This window comes from Amblyraja radiata, chromosome 22, assembly GCF_010909765.2.
Source record: "Amblyraja radiata isolate CabotCenter1 chromosome 22, sAmbRad1.1.pri, whole genome shotgun sequence".
Classification (NCBI taxonomy): Eukaryota; Metazoa; Chordata; class Chondrichthyes; order Rajiformes; family Rajidae; genus Amblyraja; species Amblyraja radiata.
In genome coordinates, this window is record NC_045977.1 from 29,453,971 (window position 1) to 29,475,092 (window position 21,122).

The 21,122-nt window shown below is 42.2% G+C and overlaps 2 protein-coding genes across 5 annotated transcripts in view; both read left to right on the forward strand.

Annotated features, from left to right (window-relative positions):
• Positions 1-456: 456 nt before the first annotated feature.
• Positions 457-8,014, forward strand: piga (phosphatidylinositol glycan anchor biosynthesis class A). The gene is made up of 5 exons (XM_033040861.1): positions 457-1,389; positions 3,091-3,223; positions 4,684-4,816; positions 6,403-6,609; positions 7,412-8,014. The coding sequence occupies exons 1-5, from the start codon at positions 489-491 to the stop codon at positions 7,730-7,732; spliced, it is 1,695 nt and encodes a 564-aa protein (XP_032896752.1). The 5' UTR covers positions 457-488; the 3' UTR covers positions 7,733-8,014.
• Positions 8,015-11,460: 3,446 nt separating this feature from the next.
• pfas (phosphoribosylformylglycinamidine synthase) overlaps positions 11,461-21,122 on the forward strand; it is a 43,885-nt gene continuing 34,223 nt past the window's right edge. The window contains exons 1-2 of one of the 4 annotated variants that reach the window (XM_033040864.1): positions 11,462-11,572; positions 12,013-12,139. The gene's annotated coding sequence lies outside the window, so the exon portion shown is untranslated. Of the gene's footprint in view, positions 11,573-11,669; positions 11,691-11,996; positions 12,140-21,122 lie in introns of those variants that run through there. The other 3 variants (XM_033040862.1, XM_033040863.1, XM_033040866.1) reach the window with 3 other exon arrangements.

The window sequence follows — 21,122 nt, forward strand, 5'->3', positions numbered from 1 at the left end:
CAACATGAATTACCTAATTCATTAAGTGTGAAAAGACACCATAACAATTTGAATGTGCTCAGTGAAGATTCTAAGATATGCAAGTTTATCTTATTTCAATGCCGAATATATCAAGACTGTACAAATTAAAATAGAAACCTCAAATTAAAAGTAGTCATTTTTGAATACTCTAAATATCCTAATTTGTCTGGAATACATGAATTGCATTTTAACGAGTCACTTCAGTATTTTATGTAGCTGTACCGTTGTTATATTATGTAAACGTTGCACCTGTCTTGGTTTCTTGGTCCTCCCAACAAATTCCAAATGGAATATAAACTGGAGAGGGTGGAGGGAGGACTTTACTAGTCAAGTAACATAATAATGTGCTGAACCTGGATAATTTAAGGGTTGTGTGTGACAGTGAGCACATCAGTGTAAACACAGTGGCAAGAAATGAGCGCAGGCAGGTTACTGTATCTGACCTTTCACTGCTCCATTCCCTCTACATGAGCCTCTGGGAAGGGCGGCGACCGGAGCTGGGGCCTGCGGTTGCCTGGCGACCGGGGTCGCGCATCGCCGAGTCGGTCACGTGCTCAGGCCCGCTTCCGCAGCCCACCACCGCTTCCGGGCCGGCCTGCCGAATGGCCGCGCGCCCGACGGGCGATGGCGATGGCGACTCGGGACAGGGCGGCGATCTCTCGCTTTCATCATCACCACCACCGGCAGCAGCAGCAGCAGCAGCAGCAGCGGCGGCTCGCTCGGCCCTCCTGGCGCCCGGCCGCAAGCACCGTGTGTGCATGGTGTCGGACTTCTTCTACCCCAACATGGGCGGGGTGGAGAGCCACATCTACCAGCTGTCGCAGTGTCTGATCGAGCGCGGCCACAAGGTGATCGTGCTGACCCACGCGTACGGCGAGCGGCGCGGCGTGCGCTACCTGCCCCACGGCCTCAAGGTCTACTACCTGCCGCTGCGGGTCATGTACAACCAGTCGACGGCCACCACCCTCTTCCACAGCCTGCCGCTCGTGCGCTGCGTGCTGGTGCGCGAGCGCGTCAGCGTCGTGCACGCGCACAGCTCGTTCTCGGCCATGGCCCACGACGCGCTCTGGCACGCGCGCGCGCTGGGGGTGCGCACCGTCTTCACCGACCACTCGCTCTTCGGCTTCGCCGACCTCAGCTCGGTGCTGACCAACAAGCTGCTCACTGTGTCGCTGTGCGATGCCAACCACGTCGTCTGCGTCTCCTACACCAGCAAGGAGAACACCGTGCTGCGGGCGGCGCTCTGCCCCGACTGCGTCTCCGTCATCCCCAATGCCGTCGACCCGACCGACTTCATCCCCGAGCCTCGCCAGGCCGAGCCGGGCGCTGTCACCGTGGTGGTGGTCAGCAGGCTAGTGTACAGGAAAGGTACGGTTTTGTGGACTAGTCCTCTTCAGTTTTCTCTTCAGAATATAAAAGGCAGGCTCAATTGGGTTCAGATCGGGTGATTGACTTGGCCACTCAAGAATTTACCATTTTTTAGCTTTGAAAAACTCCTTTGGTGCTTTAGCAGTATGTTTGGGATCATTGTCTTGCTGTAGAATGAACCGCCGGCCAATGAGTTTTGAGGCATTTGTTTGAACTTGAGCCCATAGCATGTGTCTATACACTTCAGAGTTCATTATGCTACCACCATCACCAGTTGTATCATCAATGAAGATAAGTGAGCCAGTAACTTCAGCAGGCATACATGCCCAGGCCATAACACCCCCACCACTGTGTTTCATAGATGATGTGGTATGCTTTGGATCTTGGGCAGTTCCTTCTCTCCTCCATACTTTGCTCTTGCCATCACTCTGATATAGGTTAATCTTCGTCTCGTCTGTCCACAAGACCTTTCTCCAGAACTGTGGTTGCTCTTTTAAGTACTTCTTGGCAAACTAATCTGGCCATCCTACTTTTGCAACTAACCGGTGGTTTGCAAATTGCAGTGAAGCCTCTGTATTTCTGTTCATGAAGTCTTCTGCAAACAGTAGTCATTGGCAAATCCACACCTGACTCCTGAAGAGCGTTTCTGATCTGTCAGACAGGTGTTTGGGGATTTTTCTTTATTATAGAGAGAATTCTATCAGCTGTGGAGGTCTTCCTTGGCCTGCCAGTCCCTTTGCGATTAATAAGCTTCCCAGTGCTCTCTTTCTTCTTAATGATGTTCCAAACATTTGATATTGATAAGCCTGAGGTTTGGCGGATGTCTCTAACAGTATTATTCTTGTTTCTCAGTCTCATAAGGGCTTCTTTAACTTTAATTGGCACAACTTTGGTCCTCATGTTGATAAACAGCAATAAACGTTTCCAAAGGTGATGGAAAGACTAGGTGTTGAGAGCTTTCTTATACCTGCATTAAGGAGGCTTTTAAACATACCTGAGCAATTACAACCACCTGTGAAGCCACGTGTGCCAAACATTATGGAGCCCTGAAATGGGGGGGGGGACTATGTATAAACATAGCTGTAATTTCTACATGGTGAAACCAAAATGTATAAAAAATACCCTTTAATAATATCAGACAATGTGCACTTTAACCACATGTGATTTTTTTTTCTATTACATTGTGGAGTAAAGAGGCAAATAAATAAATGATGGGTCTTTGTCCCAAACATTATGGAGGGCACTATACAATACTTTTTGTTTTTATTTCACCCTCTCCTTTTCGAAGATATTCTTCAACCAATTTTGACGGATAATGTTAAAAGAAATACTCTCTGGTAATATGCAAGGCCTTCCATTTCATCTTGCTTTAGCCTGATTACACTCATGTAAAGTATGTTGTTTTGTGTAATTTTAAAATGTCCATTTAATGGATAACAATGTTATCACTCAAGTGCTGCATTATATTGTTTAAGACTTGCATTTATTATCTAATGAATTTTATTTTATTTTAAATCACGTTTTAATTCCAAAAGAAAAGCAGATTATGAATGTTCTGATTTGGAGAATCTTCTATGTACTATACTGACAAATGTATGAGAACACACCAGGTTATATTGAATTGAATTGAATTTATTGTTTTAGGTTTGAGCTTTATATTTTTTTATTTGCTCATGTTAATATTTGTTAATACACATTTAGGAATTGATTTACTTGCTGGGATAATTCCTGAATTGTGCCTTAAATATCTGGATTTACACTTTCTCATTGGTGGTGAAGGACCTAAACGAATAGTATTAGAGGAAGTTCGGGAAAAGTACCAGCTTCATGACAGGTAATGAGACATTGTCAAACTTACTTCCCTTATGAGATAGGAAACAGAAGTATTTGTTGGTCTTCGTCATAAATGTTGGTTTAATTTATAAGTAATTTTGAATTATCAGACATTACATGCTGTTTATATACTGCATGCTTAGTATTAGTTTAGAGATAGTGTGGAAACAGGCTCCTCAGCCCACGAAGTCCATGCCGACCAATAATCACCGTACACTAGTTCTATCCTACACACTAGGGACAATTTAAAACGGTAATTAACCTACAAACATGCAAGTCTTTGGTATGTGGGGGAGAGGGGGGGGAGGGAAGGGAAAGGAGGGGGGGAGGGAAGGGAAAGAAAAGGGGGAGGGGGGGGGGAAGCGCGAGCATGCTTCTACTAAAGCTCTCGGGCGCTCCTTGGCAGCTTTCGGGAAACCCGCGCCGATGCGCTAGCGTGGGAAACAGTGTGCAGCGGGCCGCTCCTCTCGGCAGCTCTCGGATGCTCTCGGGGAAACCGGAGCCGAGGCGCGAGCGTGCTTCGACCAAAGCTCTCGGCAGCTCTCGGTTGCTCTCGGGAATCTTCCGGGCCGAGGCACAAGCGTGGAAAACAGTGCGTAGCGGGCCACGAGGAGAAGAGCCATTGTGATGGCATCAGCTCGTTAACTTTAAAAAATATTTCAGATTGGTGAACAATTTTAATAAATAACTCAAGAAATAATTAATCAAATTTTCAGATAAGGCGATATTTTACATCATGGCGTAAATCTCTTTCGGAATATGTAAAAATGTCACCGTTAGCGCATCGTGTTTTCGAGGAGATGTGAATCACAGACTAGCAAACAAATACACAAATAAATAAATCCACATCCAAGATCAGAGTTTTATAATTATAGAGAAAGTCTTTTAGAATTTTTTTTTAAATCCTTGCTGGTTTGCTGTAACATTCGTACTGAGAAATTGTGCTACAATTTGGCGGTTAAAACATGGCTACCTTGAGACCAGCACCCAATCAGGCCTCCTTCGAGAACAAAAAATGAAATTGATCAAAAAGACAGCTGATTATAGTATTGGGGTGATTTATATCTAGAAACCAGTACTACATGGTATCTCGTGCATAAATTGATGCTTTACCATGTAGCAGACAAAGAATAAAACTTTTCACTCAGAGGGTGGTAGATAAGTGGAATGAGCTGTAGTAGAAGCAAGTGCAATTACAACATTTAAAATACATTTGGACAGGTATATGGATAGGTAAAGTTGAGGAGCAAATAGGACCAGCTCAGAGAGGCAACTAGGTCAATATGGACAAGAGCCTTTTTTCATGCTGTGTAAGTCTGACACTAAAATCCTATCTTGAATCCTATATTAAAGCTAAACATGTTGCTCAATTTAATGCGATTCATCTGCAATAGTTTATGTTACTTATTAAGTATGTATTTATCTTTGCTTTAACTTTATAATGGTTTGCTCTTTTTACAGAGTTCGACTTCTAGGTGCCCTTGAGCATAAAGATGTGAGAGATGTTTTGGTGCAGGGTCACATTTTTCTCAACACTTCTCTGACTGAAGCTTTTTGTATGGCAATAGTGGAAGGAGCAAGTTGTGGTCTTCAGGTAAAGCTATTCTAAATTTTCCGCTCTATAGAAATTCTAGGTCAGATATGGTAAACAATAGAATTCACATTATCGTGAATTTGAAAATAATCTTCTCAATCAAAATTTCCTGTGCTTTATTAATAATTGAATACATTTACTAAAGGTAAATGGAAGAATTAATGCTACCAGAAAGATCAGAATTAACATTTACATTTATGTCTATACAATTGAAATTATTAAATTATTTCCTTCACTTATCAGCCCCTCAGTCAACAGAGTGGGCTAAAATCAGCAAACTCACAGAGTAGTTTTGCCCATTCATGTAGAAATGCTTGAGAGCCGCAGTTGGTGTTGGGCTTTGAAGACCCTCAGCAGAAATTCTGATTCTGCAAATGGGGAGAGGAGCATGGGGTATTCAGCAGGGAGATTTCTTGCCATTGTTGGCAGGAAATTATGTGGCATTATCTAGTCTGCATTTTTAGATTATACAGCATGCAAACAACTCATCCATGCTGACCAAGTTACCTAACCTGAGCTAGTCCCACTTGTCTGCATTTGGCCTATATCTCTCTGAACCTTTCCTATCCATGTGCTTATCTAATTGTTATAATTGTACCTGCCTCTACTACTTCCTCTGGCAGCTTGTTCCACATCCTCAACCCTCTAGAAATCGTTGCCCCTCAGGTGCCCTTTAAATCTATTCCATCTCTCTTTGAATCTATACTCCCTAATTTTAGACTTTCTTTCTGCGGGGAAAAAGACTGTGATCATTAACTATCTTGGCCCCTCATGATTTTATACACCTTTATAACGTCACCCTTCAGCCTCCTATGCTCCACGCAAAAAAGCCCCAGCCCATCCGGCCTCCTTATAATTCAAGCCCTCCACTCCCAGCAATGCAGTGCCCTCCATAATGTTTGGGAGAAAGACCCATCATTTATTTATTTTCCTCTGTATAAACACTGCTGTAATTTCTACATGGTGAAACCAAAATGTATAAAACAGGCATTCATTAAAATCTGACAATGTGCACTTTAACCACGTGATTTTTTTTCTATTACAAATCTCAAATTGTGGAGTACAGAGGCAAATAAATAAATGATGGGATTGGTCCCAAACATTGTGGAAGGCACTGTATTTTTGTGAAGCCCCGCAGTATCTTGAGGCGCCTTAGAGCAGTTCCCCCTTCTCTCCCCTGCCCCTTCACTGTTCTTTATCGTGCTCCTATTTTTGCTATCTGAAATGCTGTTGGATAAGATCTGCTCTGGGAATGCGGTGAAGACTGGAGGTTTACTGGTAGAATTTGATTCACAATATAACAATAAGAGGCTTTTGCTTGATTAATACCACTGCTGCCTTTTGCACCAGTCTGCTGGTGTTATTAAAGAGCACCACGGAGTCACTTAGACCGGATTAGCCTTTGGATGGTGATGGTTACTGAATTATTCCCCCTCTTTCATGCATTGTCCACCAATCCCATATTGAACTGGTATCTCCAGTGAATGCTGTTATTTGTTTTATTTATACGTTTACAATTAATCTATATTTGTATTTTTCTTCATGCCTTAACTTCAAAACTAGGTTGTTCTCTTCTTTTATAACAGGTTGTCAGTACAAAGGTTGGTGGGGTGCCAGAGGTTCTACCTGAGGATCTTATCATATTATGTGAGCCCACTGTGAAGTCCTTGTGTGAAGGATTGGAAATTGCCATTACTCGCCTACGACAGGGTTCACTGCCACCAACGGAAACAATCCACAACAGAGTGAAGAAGTTGTACACATGGAGAAATGTGGCTGAGCGTACTGAAAAGGTGCATACTTCCTGTAAAGTAAATCATTTAACCTTAGCATACAGTGTGTCTGAATGAAACTATATATTATGATGTGCCATTGAGATGTTAAATTATTTTGTAAAGTATGCAGAATTAAAACCAGGAAACCTATCTTTGGTGCAACGATGCAAAAGAGCAACAATATCTGTTAATTATCCATTATCCATTAAATTCTTATAAAATAAGACATAAACCAAAGTAAGTAAGTTTAAATCACAGTATCCTATGAAGTAGAAACAGGTATGGGCAGTTCAGCCCTTCAAGCATGCTCCACCATTCGGTACGATCAGAGCTTATCTTTTACCTCTGCGTCATTGTCTTGTGCTAGGCTCCCGTAATATCTCCTGTCAGATTGATTCTTAGTTTAGACTCTCCAGCTTGGTGAAGGATCCATGTGGCATCTACCCTGTTAGTCCATCTAAGTGTTGTGTATGTTTTGATTACATCACCTCTCCCTCCCTCAGGAAATTCAGGTGCTTTCTACATGGATTGTTTCTTTTAGGATAGGATTTTGGTAATAATCTGGTGAACCTTGGTTGGATGCTCTCCCAACTAAGTATATTCATCCTGGGGTGAGGGCAACAAAACTACTCACAAGATCTCACCAAACTCTAATTTCAAGAAGATTTTCTTACCTATATATTCTCATGTTCTTAAAATAAACACTAATTTACCATTTGCTGTACTTTGTCCCTCTCTTGCTTTGAAGGCAATGATCCCAGATCCAGCACTAATACGTAACTGGTTGCTTCTAATCTTGTTCCTTGTGATTTTGTTTTAGGTTTATGACCGAGTGGCTAAAGAAGCGGTGTTGCCAATGAACCAACGACTGTACAGATTAATAACCCACTGTGGTCCTGTGGCTGGCTGTATTTTTGCTTTAGTTGCTGTTTTGGACTTCTTTTTCTTGTTGGTCTTGAGATGGTTAGTTCCAGATGACATGATTGACATTGCTGTTGATGCCACAGGTGTGAATGGAGCTTGGAAACAACAAGAACTTGCAACAATTGAAAAACATAAGAAAGCTCTACCTCATACTGAAAGAAGCAATCGCAAAGTACAAGTTGATGCTGCTAGGGATTTGGACTCGACTGGATCATAAATTGTTTTTGGCAGCTTTTGTTTTGTTTGACAACGTATCAGTTTAGTTTCCTGTTGCAGAAGTCGCCATTCTAAACTTCAGCTACACAGAAATCGTGCAGATTTGTTATACGCCAGGGATTTAAACAAAATAATGTAATTGACAATATTTCTATATTGGTATAATAATTACAGCTTCCCAAAAAGCTTTGAAACTTTGGTTATTTACTTTGTACTAATTGGTCGCACATGCTGTAAAATAGGGGAAATATTATGCAAAATACACATTGTTGGAGAAACAAGAGACTGCCGATGCAGAAAGAAGGAATTTCATTGTTCCATCCTTGGTGCCTATAACAATTAAACACTTGATTCTTGAGATGATGGAACCTTGAGCAACAAAAAAGTGCTGGAGGAACTCAGCGGCATCTGTGGAGGGAAATGGATAGATGGCATTTTGGGTCCGGACCGTTCTTCAGATTGATGGTTAGGGGCAAAAAGCTGTAAAAGAAAGGTGTGAGTGGGAGAGATAATCTTAAATAAGGAAAGAAGCAGAGGAGTGAAATGTAAAGCCAGTGGGAGGGATATGGGTGGAAAAGGTCAAGGAAGAGGAGAAGGAAGGAAATGGGGGGTTCAGATTAGGGAGGGGTGGGAGAGATGAGCATAAAAAACGGGAAAGGAACAGGGTGATGGCATGGTGGGAGAAATGTGTGCACATCGGGGTGGGGAAAGAGAAGAGGAGTGTCAGGCACTTTACTTGAAATTGGAGAATTCAACGTTAATAAACTAGTTTTAATTTAATCAATTAACTTAAGCTAAATTGGATACCTGTAAAATACAGCATTGTGCCATTCATATTGAAGTCATTGGATTTCGATTTTGAATTTGGATTTATAGCAGAATAAGGGATTTTTCATAATAGGGATCAGTATTCATTTTTCTTCTTCAAATATTTTTAATTTAAAGCAATAAATCAACACATTAAGCCTTCACATTAAGTTAATTTAACTGGAATTTTTGTTTGCATGGTCTTCCTATAAAGTCTAAGAATCTGGAAGATTTTGGTGGACCACAACATGAGTAAGGAAATTGAAAATAGAATATGAGAGTCATCTGTCAAGAAATAAAAACATACCAAGTAAAAAATCCATAAAGAAACTTAGAAAAGTTAATGTGGGTCTCTTACAGACCGAACAAGGAAAATTGTATTGGGGAGGTAAAGAAGAGGAAGAGAAATTAACCCAATATTTTGTCTTGCCCTCATGGAAGAAAACACAAAGAAATCTAAGAATTAATATGGGATATCAAGTTAAATTCAATGAGGATACAATAGAAATTAGTGAGTTTTTTTTAATGTATTGGAGGCATTGATGGGACCGAGTCAATAAATCCCATATATCCAGATGTATGTGAGAGCAGATGTTTCTTAAAAAAAATCAGTGAAATCATTTCCCATTCTCTTACTAATTTGGTTTGTACTGTCCATATATATAATTGAGCTCCCTCATAATTATTGTGTCATTATCATCACATGTACCTCTAATTTCCTGATTTCTACAGTGCAGTGCATTATTACTACTATTACAGTTTGGGGACTTTTATTCAACTCCAAACAATGATTCTACGTCTTACTGTTTGTTGCAAGGTGTTTGTGTAGGGAAAAAGGGCCGAGTTTCTTTGTGGGATGTTTGGACATTCTGTGTAATCCCGGTCTTGGGAAAATCAGGAATGGTGCCAAAGTGATGGAAACATTCAAAACATAACTATAATTACCCAGACCTCACTACATACCTCTGCTCATCCCTGCCTTTGTTTCCTCCACATATGCCCAGTTATTCTGCAGTCTCCATGAACTCCAGATCATTCAAAACAATGAAACAGCTTCGACAAATTCTTACTATTCCCGTTCCATTTGCCTCCTGCAGCTTAAAATCCTGAGATATGTACTGCTGTAGCTATGCTGCTTTGCCTCTGAATTTAATCTTGGCCATTACCAGATTGCTCTGCCTCTCTTCAATCCATCACAACTATTTATTTTGCCTCACTCTGCTCTTGCCATAGCTTGTTCCATACACCCACTACTACCCTTTGCGTGAAAAAGTTACGCATCAGATTCCTATTAAATCTTTTCCTCTTCTCCTTGAACCTATGTCCTCTAGTCCTCGATTCCCCTACTCTGGGCAAGAGACTCTGTGCATCTACTCGATCTATTCATTTCATGATTTTGTACACCTCTATAAGATCACCCCTTATCCTCCCGTGTTCCAAGGAATAGAGACCCAGCCTACTCTAACTCTCCCTATAGCTCACACCCTCTAGTCCTGGCAACATCCTTGTAAATCTTTTGTGAACCCTTTCAAGCTTGACAATATCTTTCCTATAACATGGTGCCCAGAACTGAACACAATATTCTAAATGCACTCACCAACATCTTATACAATTGCAACATGACCTCCCAACTTCTATACTCAATACTCTGACTGATGAAGGCCAATGTACCAAAGCCTTATTGACCACCTTATCTATTTGCGACTCGACCTTCAAGGAACCATACACCTGCACTCCTTGATCCCTCTGCTCTACAACACTCCCCAGAGGCCTACCATTCAATGTGTAGGTCCTGCCCTGGTTATACGTCCCAAAATGCAACATCTCACACTTCTCTGTATTAAATTCCATCAACCATTCCTCAGTCCACCTGGCCAATCGATCCAGATCCTGCTGCAATCTTTCACAACCACCTTAACTATCTGCAAAACCACTCACTTTAGTATCATCAGCAAACTTGCTAATCTTGCCCTGTATGTGCTCATCCAAATCATTGATGTAGATGACAAACAGTAACGGGCCCAGCACCGATCCCTGAGGCACACCACTGGTCACAGGCCTCCAGTATGAGAAACAACCTTCCACCATCACTCTGCTTCCTTCCATGGAGCCAATTTGCTCTCCATTCACTTTCCCTCCTTCCTTTTTCTCCATGCTTCCTCCACTCATCCTCTTTCTCCCTAATCTCATCATCTCCTGTCCCATCTCTATACATTATCTTTTGCCCATCCATTTACCTGCTCTCCTCCGTCTATCCTTCTTATTTTCATTATTTTCCTTGTCCCCTTTTCTCCTCATCCCTTTCTCTCTATCCCCTCCACAAACACACACTCCAGAGATGATGCCCGTCCTGTTGAGTTACTCCAGCATTTTGTGTCTATCTTCACATTTTAGTATCGCGTCTTACGGCCAATCTGCTCTTAAAGGGGCTTCAGTGTTAACTGCTTTTGTTATATTAAGAAGTGCCCTAGAATATTTTACAAGATCGAAGACGCTAAAGCCCAAAACAAAACGTGAACAGCCATACTACATAACAGACGGGCTGCATCTGAGGGGAGAACACTTTTGACCGGTAATGCTCTATCTATTATTGTTACCTGACTTGTCAAATATATACTGCAAAGATAGACACGCAATGCTTGAGTAACTCAGCGGTACAGGCAGCATCTCTGGGGAGAAGGAATGCGTTTCTGGTCGTGATCCTTCTTCAGCATTTCTTTCACTTCACATTTTTGTAGCATTTGCAATGTTTTGCAATATGTGCTAAAGATATATTTTTGTCACAGCAGATACTGCATCACAGTCGGATACGGATCCACAGTCATTACCGATTTCCCAGAAGATAGGACGGTGAGAAAGACCTAATTGATATCAAAGATGCTAGCGCATGATCAATATGGGCAAGGGAGCGGAAGAGCCTTGCCAATGTGGTGCTGCCGTGCGTTGCAACCAATAGCCAGGCGCGTCCCCCATCACGAATAGGAAGTTCTGCACTCCCTCTTGGGTAATAAACCCGCAGATAAACGCGCCAAAGGTAAAACATGAACTTTACGAAAATGTGCACAGATCATCCCGTGGGCAGTTTTGTTTTGGGGTGGGAGAGGGAAGGGAGGCCGAGGGCCGCGAGAGAGGAGGGTTTCTGCAGAAGACGGGTGAGCAGTGGGGGAGAGCAGGCCGATTCAGTGAGTGAGGAACCGTGGGCGATTATACTATAGCGTGGAGAACACGAGGAGAGCGAATGCACCGGGACACACGGGGAGCAAGAGGGGTTGCAGATGGCGGAGTGTATTTTTAGTAGGACAGAGCTGGGAGGAGGAGAACAGTGGGTTCCGTTTGAGAGGAAATTATTTGCAGATACAGTCAGGGGGTCTTGTGGAATGTGTATAGGGGAGAGAGGGTGAATAATGCAGACAGATTTAAAGATGGTTTTTTTTCCCTGCCTTCTTTAATTTCCACAGCCCTCTTCTCCTGCAGCGACCCACCTCTCGGCCTCTTCTCCCCCAGCTCGGCTGGAGTGTATCTCTGTCTTGCTCAATACTGATGAAACGGGATCGATTCCTCTTAAACCACAGGCCCACCCGAAGATAGGACGCGACCTAAGGTCAGCAAATACTGAGTATGCGAAATGGGGAGACTAGCTTTACAACCAAGGATAACACCAGGCGGTTAAACGGTTAACACTATGGGGAATGCTTTGTTGAATTTAGAACGAATATCCTACAGATATTTGGAATTTGTTGTGCGTTAGTCAGAAAACATCCTGAATCTTGCGCTTCTTCTTCTTCTTCTTTGGAGTTTTACGGCAGCCGGCATCCGCAATGTTGCATTGCTGCCACCTTCTGGCTTCATTCCACAGTACTCATGTCTTTACATTATATCCTTTTTATAAGGCCAGAGGCCCTCAAGAAATCAAACAACACCTTTACTCCTTTTCCTTTCCCTCCACACTCTAGAATGTTCTTTACTGATATTTCTGTCACTCCAATTTTCTTCATTTCACTGGTCATAATTCCTCTTTCTGTCTCATATCTCCTACATGCAATTAGGGCATGCTGAACTGTTTCCGGCTGATGGCATTCCTCACACAGCCCAGTAGGGTGTTTTCCCAATATTTTTAATGTGCTGTTCAGGTGAGTGTGTCCTATCCTCAATCTTGCTAATACTACCTGTTCCCCCCTCTTCTTGCTGTAATGCCCACTCTGTTTTGTAGCGAATAGAGGTGTCTCCCCTTTGTCTCCTGTTCCCAGTATTGTTGCCATTCCTGATTTATTTTCTTCCACACAATGTGTTTTCCTTCAGATTTGGATAATTATAAGTTTACCTCTATGTTTCTTTTTTTTAAAGCCTCCTTTGCTAATTTATCCACCTTTTCATTTCCTAGAACACCAATGTGTGCTGGGACCCACAACAAAGTCACGTCACTGCCCCTCCTTGTCACTTGGCTTAATAGTAGTAGGATTTCATACACTAGGTCAGGCCGCCTATGGGATGCACCAGACCCAATACTCTGGATTGCAGATAATGAGTCGCTACATATTAATACTTTGCATGGTTGCACCTGTTCCATCCACCGAACTGCCATCAAAATAGCGTACAGTTCCACTGTATATACTGTCAAATAGTTATTTGTTCTTTTGCAAAGCTCAACATTCATCCCCTGGACTACCACAGCCGCCCCTGTTGTTTCAGCTACTGGGTCCTTTGATCCATCTGTGAAAATTAAGAGGTGTTCCCTGTATCTATTATCGATATGGCTATTATATTCTGTCTTTAGGTCTGAATTTTTGTTCCTCCTTTTTGCCTCCCATATCTCCAGATCAACTTTTGGGATGTTCAGTAACCATATTGGCACAGATGGCCACAATACTGTAGGGCAGAACTCTTTGTCCTCTACTCCCATGTCCCTTGCCACAACTCCTCCAACCCAGCCGAAGCTTCCAGACTGAGCCACCCCTCTCTCCCAGCACTCCTGTACTACCTGTTTTGTTGGGTGGTTCTCTCCATGGCCCTTAAGGCTTAGCCAGTAATTAGCCATTAGTTGTCTGTGGCGCAGTCTCAACGGCATCTCCCCAGTTTCCACCTGTAGTGCACATACAGGTGACGTCCGCACACCTCCTATACAGATTCTTAGAGCTTCCGCTTGGACTTTGTCCAACTCGGACAACACTGACTTAGATGCTGACCCATAAGCTATACTGCCATACTCTAGTCTGGATCTGATCAGTGATACATAAATATGTTTAAGAGATAGTACATCTGCTCCCCACTCTAAACCTGCCAAGCATCTCATTACATTGATGGCTTTTTTGCATTTTTCAATTATTTTTGTAATGTGGACCCTCCATGTTAATCTGGAGTCAAAATGAACTCCCAGGAAACGGAAATCTTTTACTCTTTCCAAATTGTTGCCGTATAGTTTTAACTGGACAACCTCTTTAATTTTTTTCCTTGTGAAAACCATTATCTTTGTCTTCTCTATAGAGAATTTAAAACCCCATTTCCCTCCCCACACTTCCACCTGGGCTAACCCTTGCTGCACTTTTTCCACGATAAAATCTATATTCCTCCCCCTTCTCCATAGGCTGCCATCATCTGCAAAGAGCGATCGCCCCATCTCTGGTTGAATGTTTGTAAATATATCATTGATCATGATTGAGAATAGGATCGGGCTTATCGCACTTCCCTGGGGAGTTCCATTCTCGACTACACATTTACTAGAGATGTCTGACCCTATTTTAACTTGTATACTTCTACTGTTGAGAAAATCCATTATCCAGTTAAAAATATTTCCTCCTACTCCCATTAAATGCAGCTTTATTAGAAGACCTTCTCTCCACAACATATCGTAAGCCTTCTCTACATCAAAAAATATGGTAACTACAGATTCTTTTTTGACTTGTGCTTTCCTTATATCATCTTCCAAGCACAGAACTGGATCATTAGTACCTCTCCCTTTTCTAAATCCACTCTGATAATTAGCCACTATACCTTTTTCTTCCATTAGATGCATTAATCTTTCATTTATCATTCTTTCCATCAGTTTACACATGTGTGCTGTTAAAGCTATAGGTCTATAATTTACTGGATTACTTGCATCTTTCCCTGGTTTTCTAATAGGCACAATGATTGCTTCCTTCCACCTCTCCGGTATTCGCCCTTCTTCCCACCCCTTGTTATATAGTGCAAGTATCTTTTGGAGTCCCTCCTCACTTAGATGCTTTATCATTATGTAACAAATATCATCCTTCCCTGGGGCTGAGTTCTTACACTTGGCTAGAGCTCTCTTTAGCTCCCCCAAATTAAATGGAATATTGTACTTGTCCTCTGTGATACCTTTCCTTTGTAAGGCCTCAACATTTTCCTCTCTTGTTCTTTCCCTACCTCTTCTTCCTTCATCTGATAAGTTGTGGGAGCTGTGAACCCTACTAAAAGTGTTAACCATTAGTTCTGTTTTGTCTTTATTTGAGACTACAGTTTGATCTCCATTTGTTAGGATAGGATAACTCCACTCCCTTTTATCACCTTCCATTTATTTAATCATCTCCCATATCTCCCCTACCTGTGTTGTGTTTCCAATTGAATCACAATACTTCCTCCAATATGCTCTTTTTGTTTGTCTTGTAGTCCTCCTTACAATTGCCTGAGCCTGTTTGTAATTAATCATGTGTTGGTAGTTATGAGTTCTTTTTAATAATCTGAATGCTCTGTTTCTATTCACCACCGCCTCTTTACACTTATTGTCCCACCACGGCACAGCTTTCCTTTTTGATCTTCCTTTACTTTTAGGTATGGAAACTAATGCTGCTCTTTTGATACCTTCTGACACTTTATTCTCAAAGTTTTCTATATCTGTCTCTTCTTGTATCGGTTTTACATATTTATCACTTTCCTCCTTAAATTTCTCCCAATTAGCCTTTCCAAAAACCCATCGTCCACTTCTGTTTTCTTTACTCATAATTAAAGTAACATTTATTTTGCATAGCACAGGATGATGATCACTTCCTATGGTACCCATTTCATATACTTCCCAGTTACATTTAGCAGCAATCCTATTAGAAACAAGTGTAAGGTCCAACACAGACTCCTTCCCTGTCCTAACATCTACCCTGGTCTTCTTTCCATCATTTAGACATACTAGATTACCATCATTTAATAATTCCTCAATTGCCTGTCCATTATTATCTGACTTTCCACTGCCCCATAATGTATTATGTGCGTTAAAGTCCCCACACCAAATAACATTAGATTTGCTCTGGCCTTCTACTTCCTGTAACTTATTGACCTCTAATCGCTTACATGGATTATAGTAATTTATTACCACTATTTTCCTCCTCTCAGACCACACTTCTATTACCACATATTCCTGGTTCCTGCCCAATTCCTAATACCCTGTATGGTATCCATTTTTTGATGAAAGTGGCGCAACCCCCTCCTCCCCCATTTCCCCTATCACATCTCACTGCAACATAATCATATAGAACAAAATCTAAACTTGTTTTCAACCAGGTTTCCTGGATACATACGACATCTGTTTTTTCCTTCCTACTGTCTATGAATTGCTTAAAGTCTTGCCCATTGGCTAACAAGCTTCGTGCATTCCATTGTAGGATTAACATTAATATTATTAACCCACACATGTTGACTCTTGGCTCGCCTGGATACTGAGACCATCATGTATTTCCTCCCACTTCAATCCTGCCATGCCCAAGTGGTGGACTGCAGCCTTTACAATGATTTGGATCCTTTCTGTTTTGGATTTTACTTCTGCTGTCGCATTTATTACTCCTGCTATAAATATAACCAGGTTTTTCTTTTCTTTCCATATACTCTTTTCTTTTTCTTTTATTGTCTCCATTATGCCCACATCTTGCTCCCTCCTGATCCTTCTTTCATTCATCTGTTTTGTAGGGTCAGCCCTTTTTGCTGCCTCTGCATAGGAGACCTTTTCCTTCACTATTATGTTTTGTACTTCAGCTTCGCGTTTCATCACCTCACATCCCCAGTAAGCCACACTATGCTCTCCTCCACAATTACAGCACTTTGGTCTGACCCCCTCTCCACACTGACCATATTCATGGCCCCCACTACACCTTGCGCATTTCCTCGCCCCCTTGCACATTTTAGCTATATGCCCAAATTTCTGACATTTGAAGCACCTCATTGGTTTGGGTATGTACTCTCTTACACTATATCGCATGAATCCAAAATGGACCACTTTTGGAAGGGATTCTGTCTTGAATTCGACCAGGACTGACTCAGTTTCCTCTTTCTTTGCTCCTTTGGTCATTCTTTTGGCATTCATAATTAATTCACATCTCTTCCTGAGTTCCTGAACCAGTTCATTCATATTAACTTTGAGAGAGATTCCATAGATAACCCCTTTACACCCTGCCCTCCTCCGGACATCCGGCAGTGGTAGTGCATGTCGGCACAAACGATGTCGGAAAGAAGGGGATGAATATTCTGCAGCGTGACTTTGGAGAGCTCGGAAAAATGCTGAAAAGCAGGACCTCCAGGGTTGTTATCTCCGGTTTGCTTCCAGTTCCTCGTGCTGGCGAGAGCAGGAACAGGGAGATACGGGACCTGAACGTGTGGCTGAGGAACTGGTGCACGGGGCAGGGATTTAGATTCTTAGATCACTGGGATCTGTTTTGGGGTAAGGGGGAACTGTACAAAAGGGACGGATTGCATCTTGACAGGTGTGGGACCAGCATTCTGGCAGGCAGGTTTGCCACTGCTACACGGGTGGTTTTAAACTGAATAAGGGGGGTGGGGTGTCGAATGGGCTAGTGGAGGATGGAGTTAAAGGGAAAGGGTTTCTTAAATGTGTGAGCGTAGAGACAGAGGGGTGTAAAATGAGGGTAGAAGCAATAGGTAGGATTCCTCTTAGCAGATAAAGCAAACCAATTCCAAAAGACGTGGTCTACGTTTATGGACCTATTACAAGCATGAGGTGCAATAGTAATTTTAAATAAATAAATAAATAAATAAATGGTATCAGGACCTGGCATTGGGAGATAAAACAACAAAAACAGACTTGGTTGGTAGTCTTTCTGCGGAGTTTAATGTTATAATAGAGCGATTGTCCTTACTTTCTTTTTCTTTCTTTTCTAGGGTCTACTTTCTTACTTTACTTCCTTCTCTAACTTCTTTTCTAAGGGGCTTTCTTTTCCCAACACTCTTCTGCACTTCACAACTCTTGCGCACCTTCTTTACTTTCCTTACTTCTATCTTTTTCTTAAAGCTTTAAAAAAAAAAAAAAAAAAATGAAGCGGTACAAAAAATGTATTAAGATATATGTGTTGTGTGTTATTGTAATTTACCGTACTTCTAATAAAAAAAAAAAAAAAAAAAAAAAAAAGAAGCAATAGGTAGCAAGGTGAAAAGTAAAAGTGGCAGGCCGGAACATCCAGGGCAAAAATCAAAAAGGGCCACTTTTCAACAAAATTGTATAAGGGGTAAGAGTGTTGTAAAAACAAGCCTGAAGGCTTTGTGTCTCAATGCAAGGAGCATTCGTAATAAGGTGGATGAGTTGAATGTGCAGATAGCTATTAATGACTATGATATAGTTGGGATCACGGAGACATGGCTCCAGGGTGACCAAGGCTGGGAGCTGAACATCCAGGGATATTCAATATTCAGGAGGGATAGAGAGAAAGGAAAAGGAGGTGGGGTAGCGTTGCTGATTAGAGAGGAGATTAACGCAATGGAAAGGAAGGACATTAGTTTGCAGGATGTGGAATCGGTATGGGTAGAGCTGCGAAACACTAAGGGGCAGAAAACGCTGGTGGGTGTTGTGTACAGGCCACCTAACAGTAGTAGTGAAGTTGGAGATGGTATCAAACAGGAAATTAGAAATGCGTGCGACAAAGGCAAAACCGTTATAATGGGTGACTTCAATCTACATATAGATTGGGTGAATCAAATTGGCAGGGGTGCTGAGGAAGAGGATTTTTTGGAATGTATGCGGGATAGTTATCTAAATCAACATGTAGAGGAACCAACGAGAGAGCAGGCTATTTTAGACTGGGTATTGAGTAATGAGGAAGGGTTAGTTAGCAGTCTTGTTGTACGTGCCCCCTTGGGCAAGAGTGACCATAATATGGTTGAGTTCTTCATTAGGATGGAGAGTGACATTGTTAATTCAGAAACAATGGTTCTGAACTTAAAGAAAGGTAACTTTGAGGGTATGAGACGTGAATTGGCCAAGATTGACTGGCAATTAATTCTAAAAGGGTTGACGGTGGATATGCAATGGAAGACATTTAAAGACTGCATGGATGAACTACAAAAATTGTTCATCCCAGTTTGGCAAAAGAATAAATCAGGGAAGGTAGTGCATCCGTGGATAACAAGGGAAATCAGGGATAGTATCAAAGCGAAGGATGATGCGTACAAATTAGCCAGAAAAAGCAGCATACCGGAGGACTGGGAGAAATTCAGAGACCAGCAGAGGAGGACAAAGGGCTTAATTAGGAAAGGAAAAATAGATTATGAAAGAAAACTGGCAGGGAACATAAAAACTGACTGCAAAAGTTTTTATAGATATGTGAAAAGAAAGAGATTAGTTAAAACAAATGTAGGTCCCTTGCAGTCAGAAACGGGTGAGTTGATCATGGGGAACAAGGATATGGCGGACCAATTGAATAACTACTTTGGTTCCGTCTTCACTAAGGAAGACATAAATAATCTGCCGGAAATAGCAGGGGACCGCGGGTCAAAGGAGTTGGAGGAATTGAGTGAAATCCGGTTTAGCCGGGAAGTGGTGTTGGGTAAATTAAATGGATTAAAGGCCGATAAATCCCCAGGGCCAGATAGGCTGCATCCCAGAGTACTTAAGGAAGTAGCTCCAGAAATAGTGGATGCATTAGTAATAATCTTTCAAAACTCTTTAGATTCTGGAGTAGTTCCTGAGGATTGGCGGGTAGCAAACGTAACCCCACTTTTTAAGAAGGGAGGGAGAGAGAAAACGGGGAATTACAGACCAGTTAGTCTAACATCGGTAGTGGGGAAACTGCTAGAGTCAGTTATTAAAGATGGGATAGCAGCACATTTGGAAAGTGGTGAAATCATTGGACAAAGTCAGCATGGATTTACAAAAGGTAAATCATGTCTGACGAATCTTATAGAATTTTTCGAGGATGTAACTAGTAGCGTGGATAGGGGAGAACCAGTGGATGTGGTGTATCTGGACTTCCAGAAGGCTTTCGACAAGGTCCCACATAAGAGATTAGTTTACAAACTTAAAGCACACGGCATTGGGGGTTCAGTATTGATGTGGATAGAGAACTGGCTGGCAAACAGGAAGCAAAGAGTAGGAGTAAACGGGTCCTTTTCACAATGGCAGGCAGTGACTAGTGGGGTACCGCAAGGCTCAGTGCTGGGACCCCAGCTATTTACAATATATATTAATGATCTGGATGAGGGAATTGAAGGCAATATCTCCAAGTTTGCGGATGACACAAAGCTGGGGGGCAGTGTTAGCTGTGAGGAGGATGCTAGGAGACTGCAAGGTGACTTGGATAGGCTGGGTGAGTGGGCAAATGTTTGGCAGATGCAGTATAATGTGGATAAATGTGAGGTTATCCATTTTGGTGGCAAAAACAGGAAAGCAGACTATTATCTAAATGGTGGCCGACTAGGAAAAGGGGAGATGCAGCGAGACCTGGGTGTCATGGTACACCAGTCATTGAAAGTGGGCATGCAGGTGCAGCAGGCAGTGAAGAAAGCGAATGGTATGTTAGCTTTCATAGCAAAAGGATTTGAGTATAGGAGCAGGGAGGTTCTACTGCAGTTGTACAGGGTCTTGGTGAGAGCACACCTGGAGTATTGCGTACAGTTTTGGTCTCCAAATCTGAGGAAGGACATTATTGCCATAGAGGGAGTGCAGAGAAGGTTCACCAGACTGATTCCTGGGATGTCAGGACTGTCTTATGAAGAAAGACTGGATAGACTTGGTTTATACTCTCTAGAATTTAGGAGATTGAGAGGGGATCTTATAGAAACTTACAAAATTCTTAAGGGGTTGGACAGGCTAGATGCAGGAAGATTGCTCCCGATGTTGGGGAAGTCCAGGACAAGGGGTCACAGCTTAAGGATAAGGGGGAAATCCTTTAAAACCGAGATGAGAAGAACTTTTTTCACACAGAGAGTGGTGAATCTCTGGAACTCCCTGCCACAGAGGGTAGTCGAGGCCAGTTCATTGGCTATATTTAAGAGGGAGTTAGATGTGGCCCTTGTGGCTAAGGGGATCAGAGGGTATGGAGAGAAGGCAGGTACGGGATACTGAGTTGGATGATCAGCCATGATCATATTGAATGGCGGTGCTGGCTCGAAGGGCCGAATGGCCTACTCCTGCACCTAATTTCTATGTTTCTATGTTCTCCCACTCTCACTACTTTGATTATTTTGGTTTTGTCAATCTTGTTCATTTTCATTGCCTTTTCAACTTGAGCCTCACTGTTGCACCCTATTAGCATGTTTCCATCCTCCAGCACTCTTGCATACTTTACTTCCCCAACCTGGGCCCTGATTATGTTTGTCAGCTTCAATGGCTCTATCTTCTTTACTCCTCCTTCTCCTTC

What these genes read in the sequence shown, in the direction of transcription:
- piga (XM_033040861.1), top strand. Translation starts at nt 489, where the DNA reads ATGAGCCTCTGGGAAGGGCGGCGACCGGAGCTGGGGCCTGCGGTTGCC. An exon ending in CAGGCTAGTGTACAGGAAAG is followed by an intron (nt 1,390 to 3,090) that starts GTACGGTTTTGT and finishes ATACACATTTAG; the next exon opens with GAATTGATTTACTTGCTGGG. An exon ending in TGGCTGAGCGTACTGAAAAG is followed by an intron (nt 6,610 to 7,411) that starts GTGCATACTTCC and finishes ATTTTGTTTTAG; the next exon opens with GTTTATGACCGAGTGGCTAA.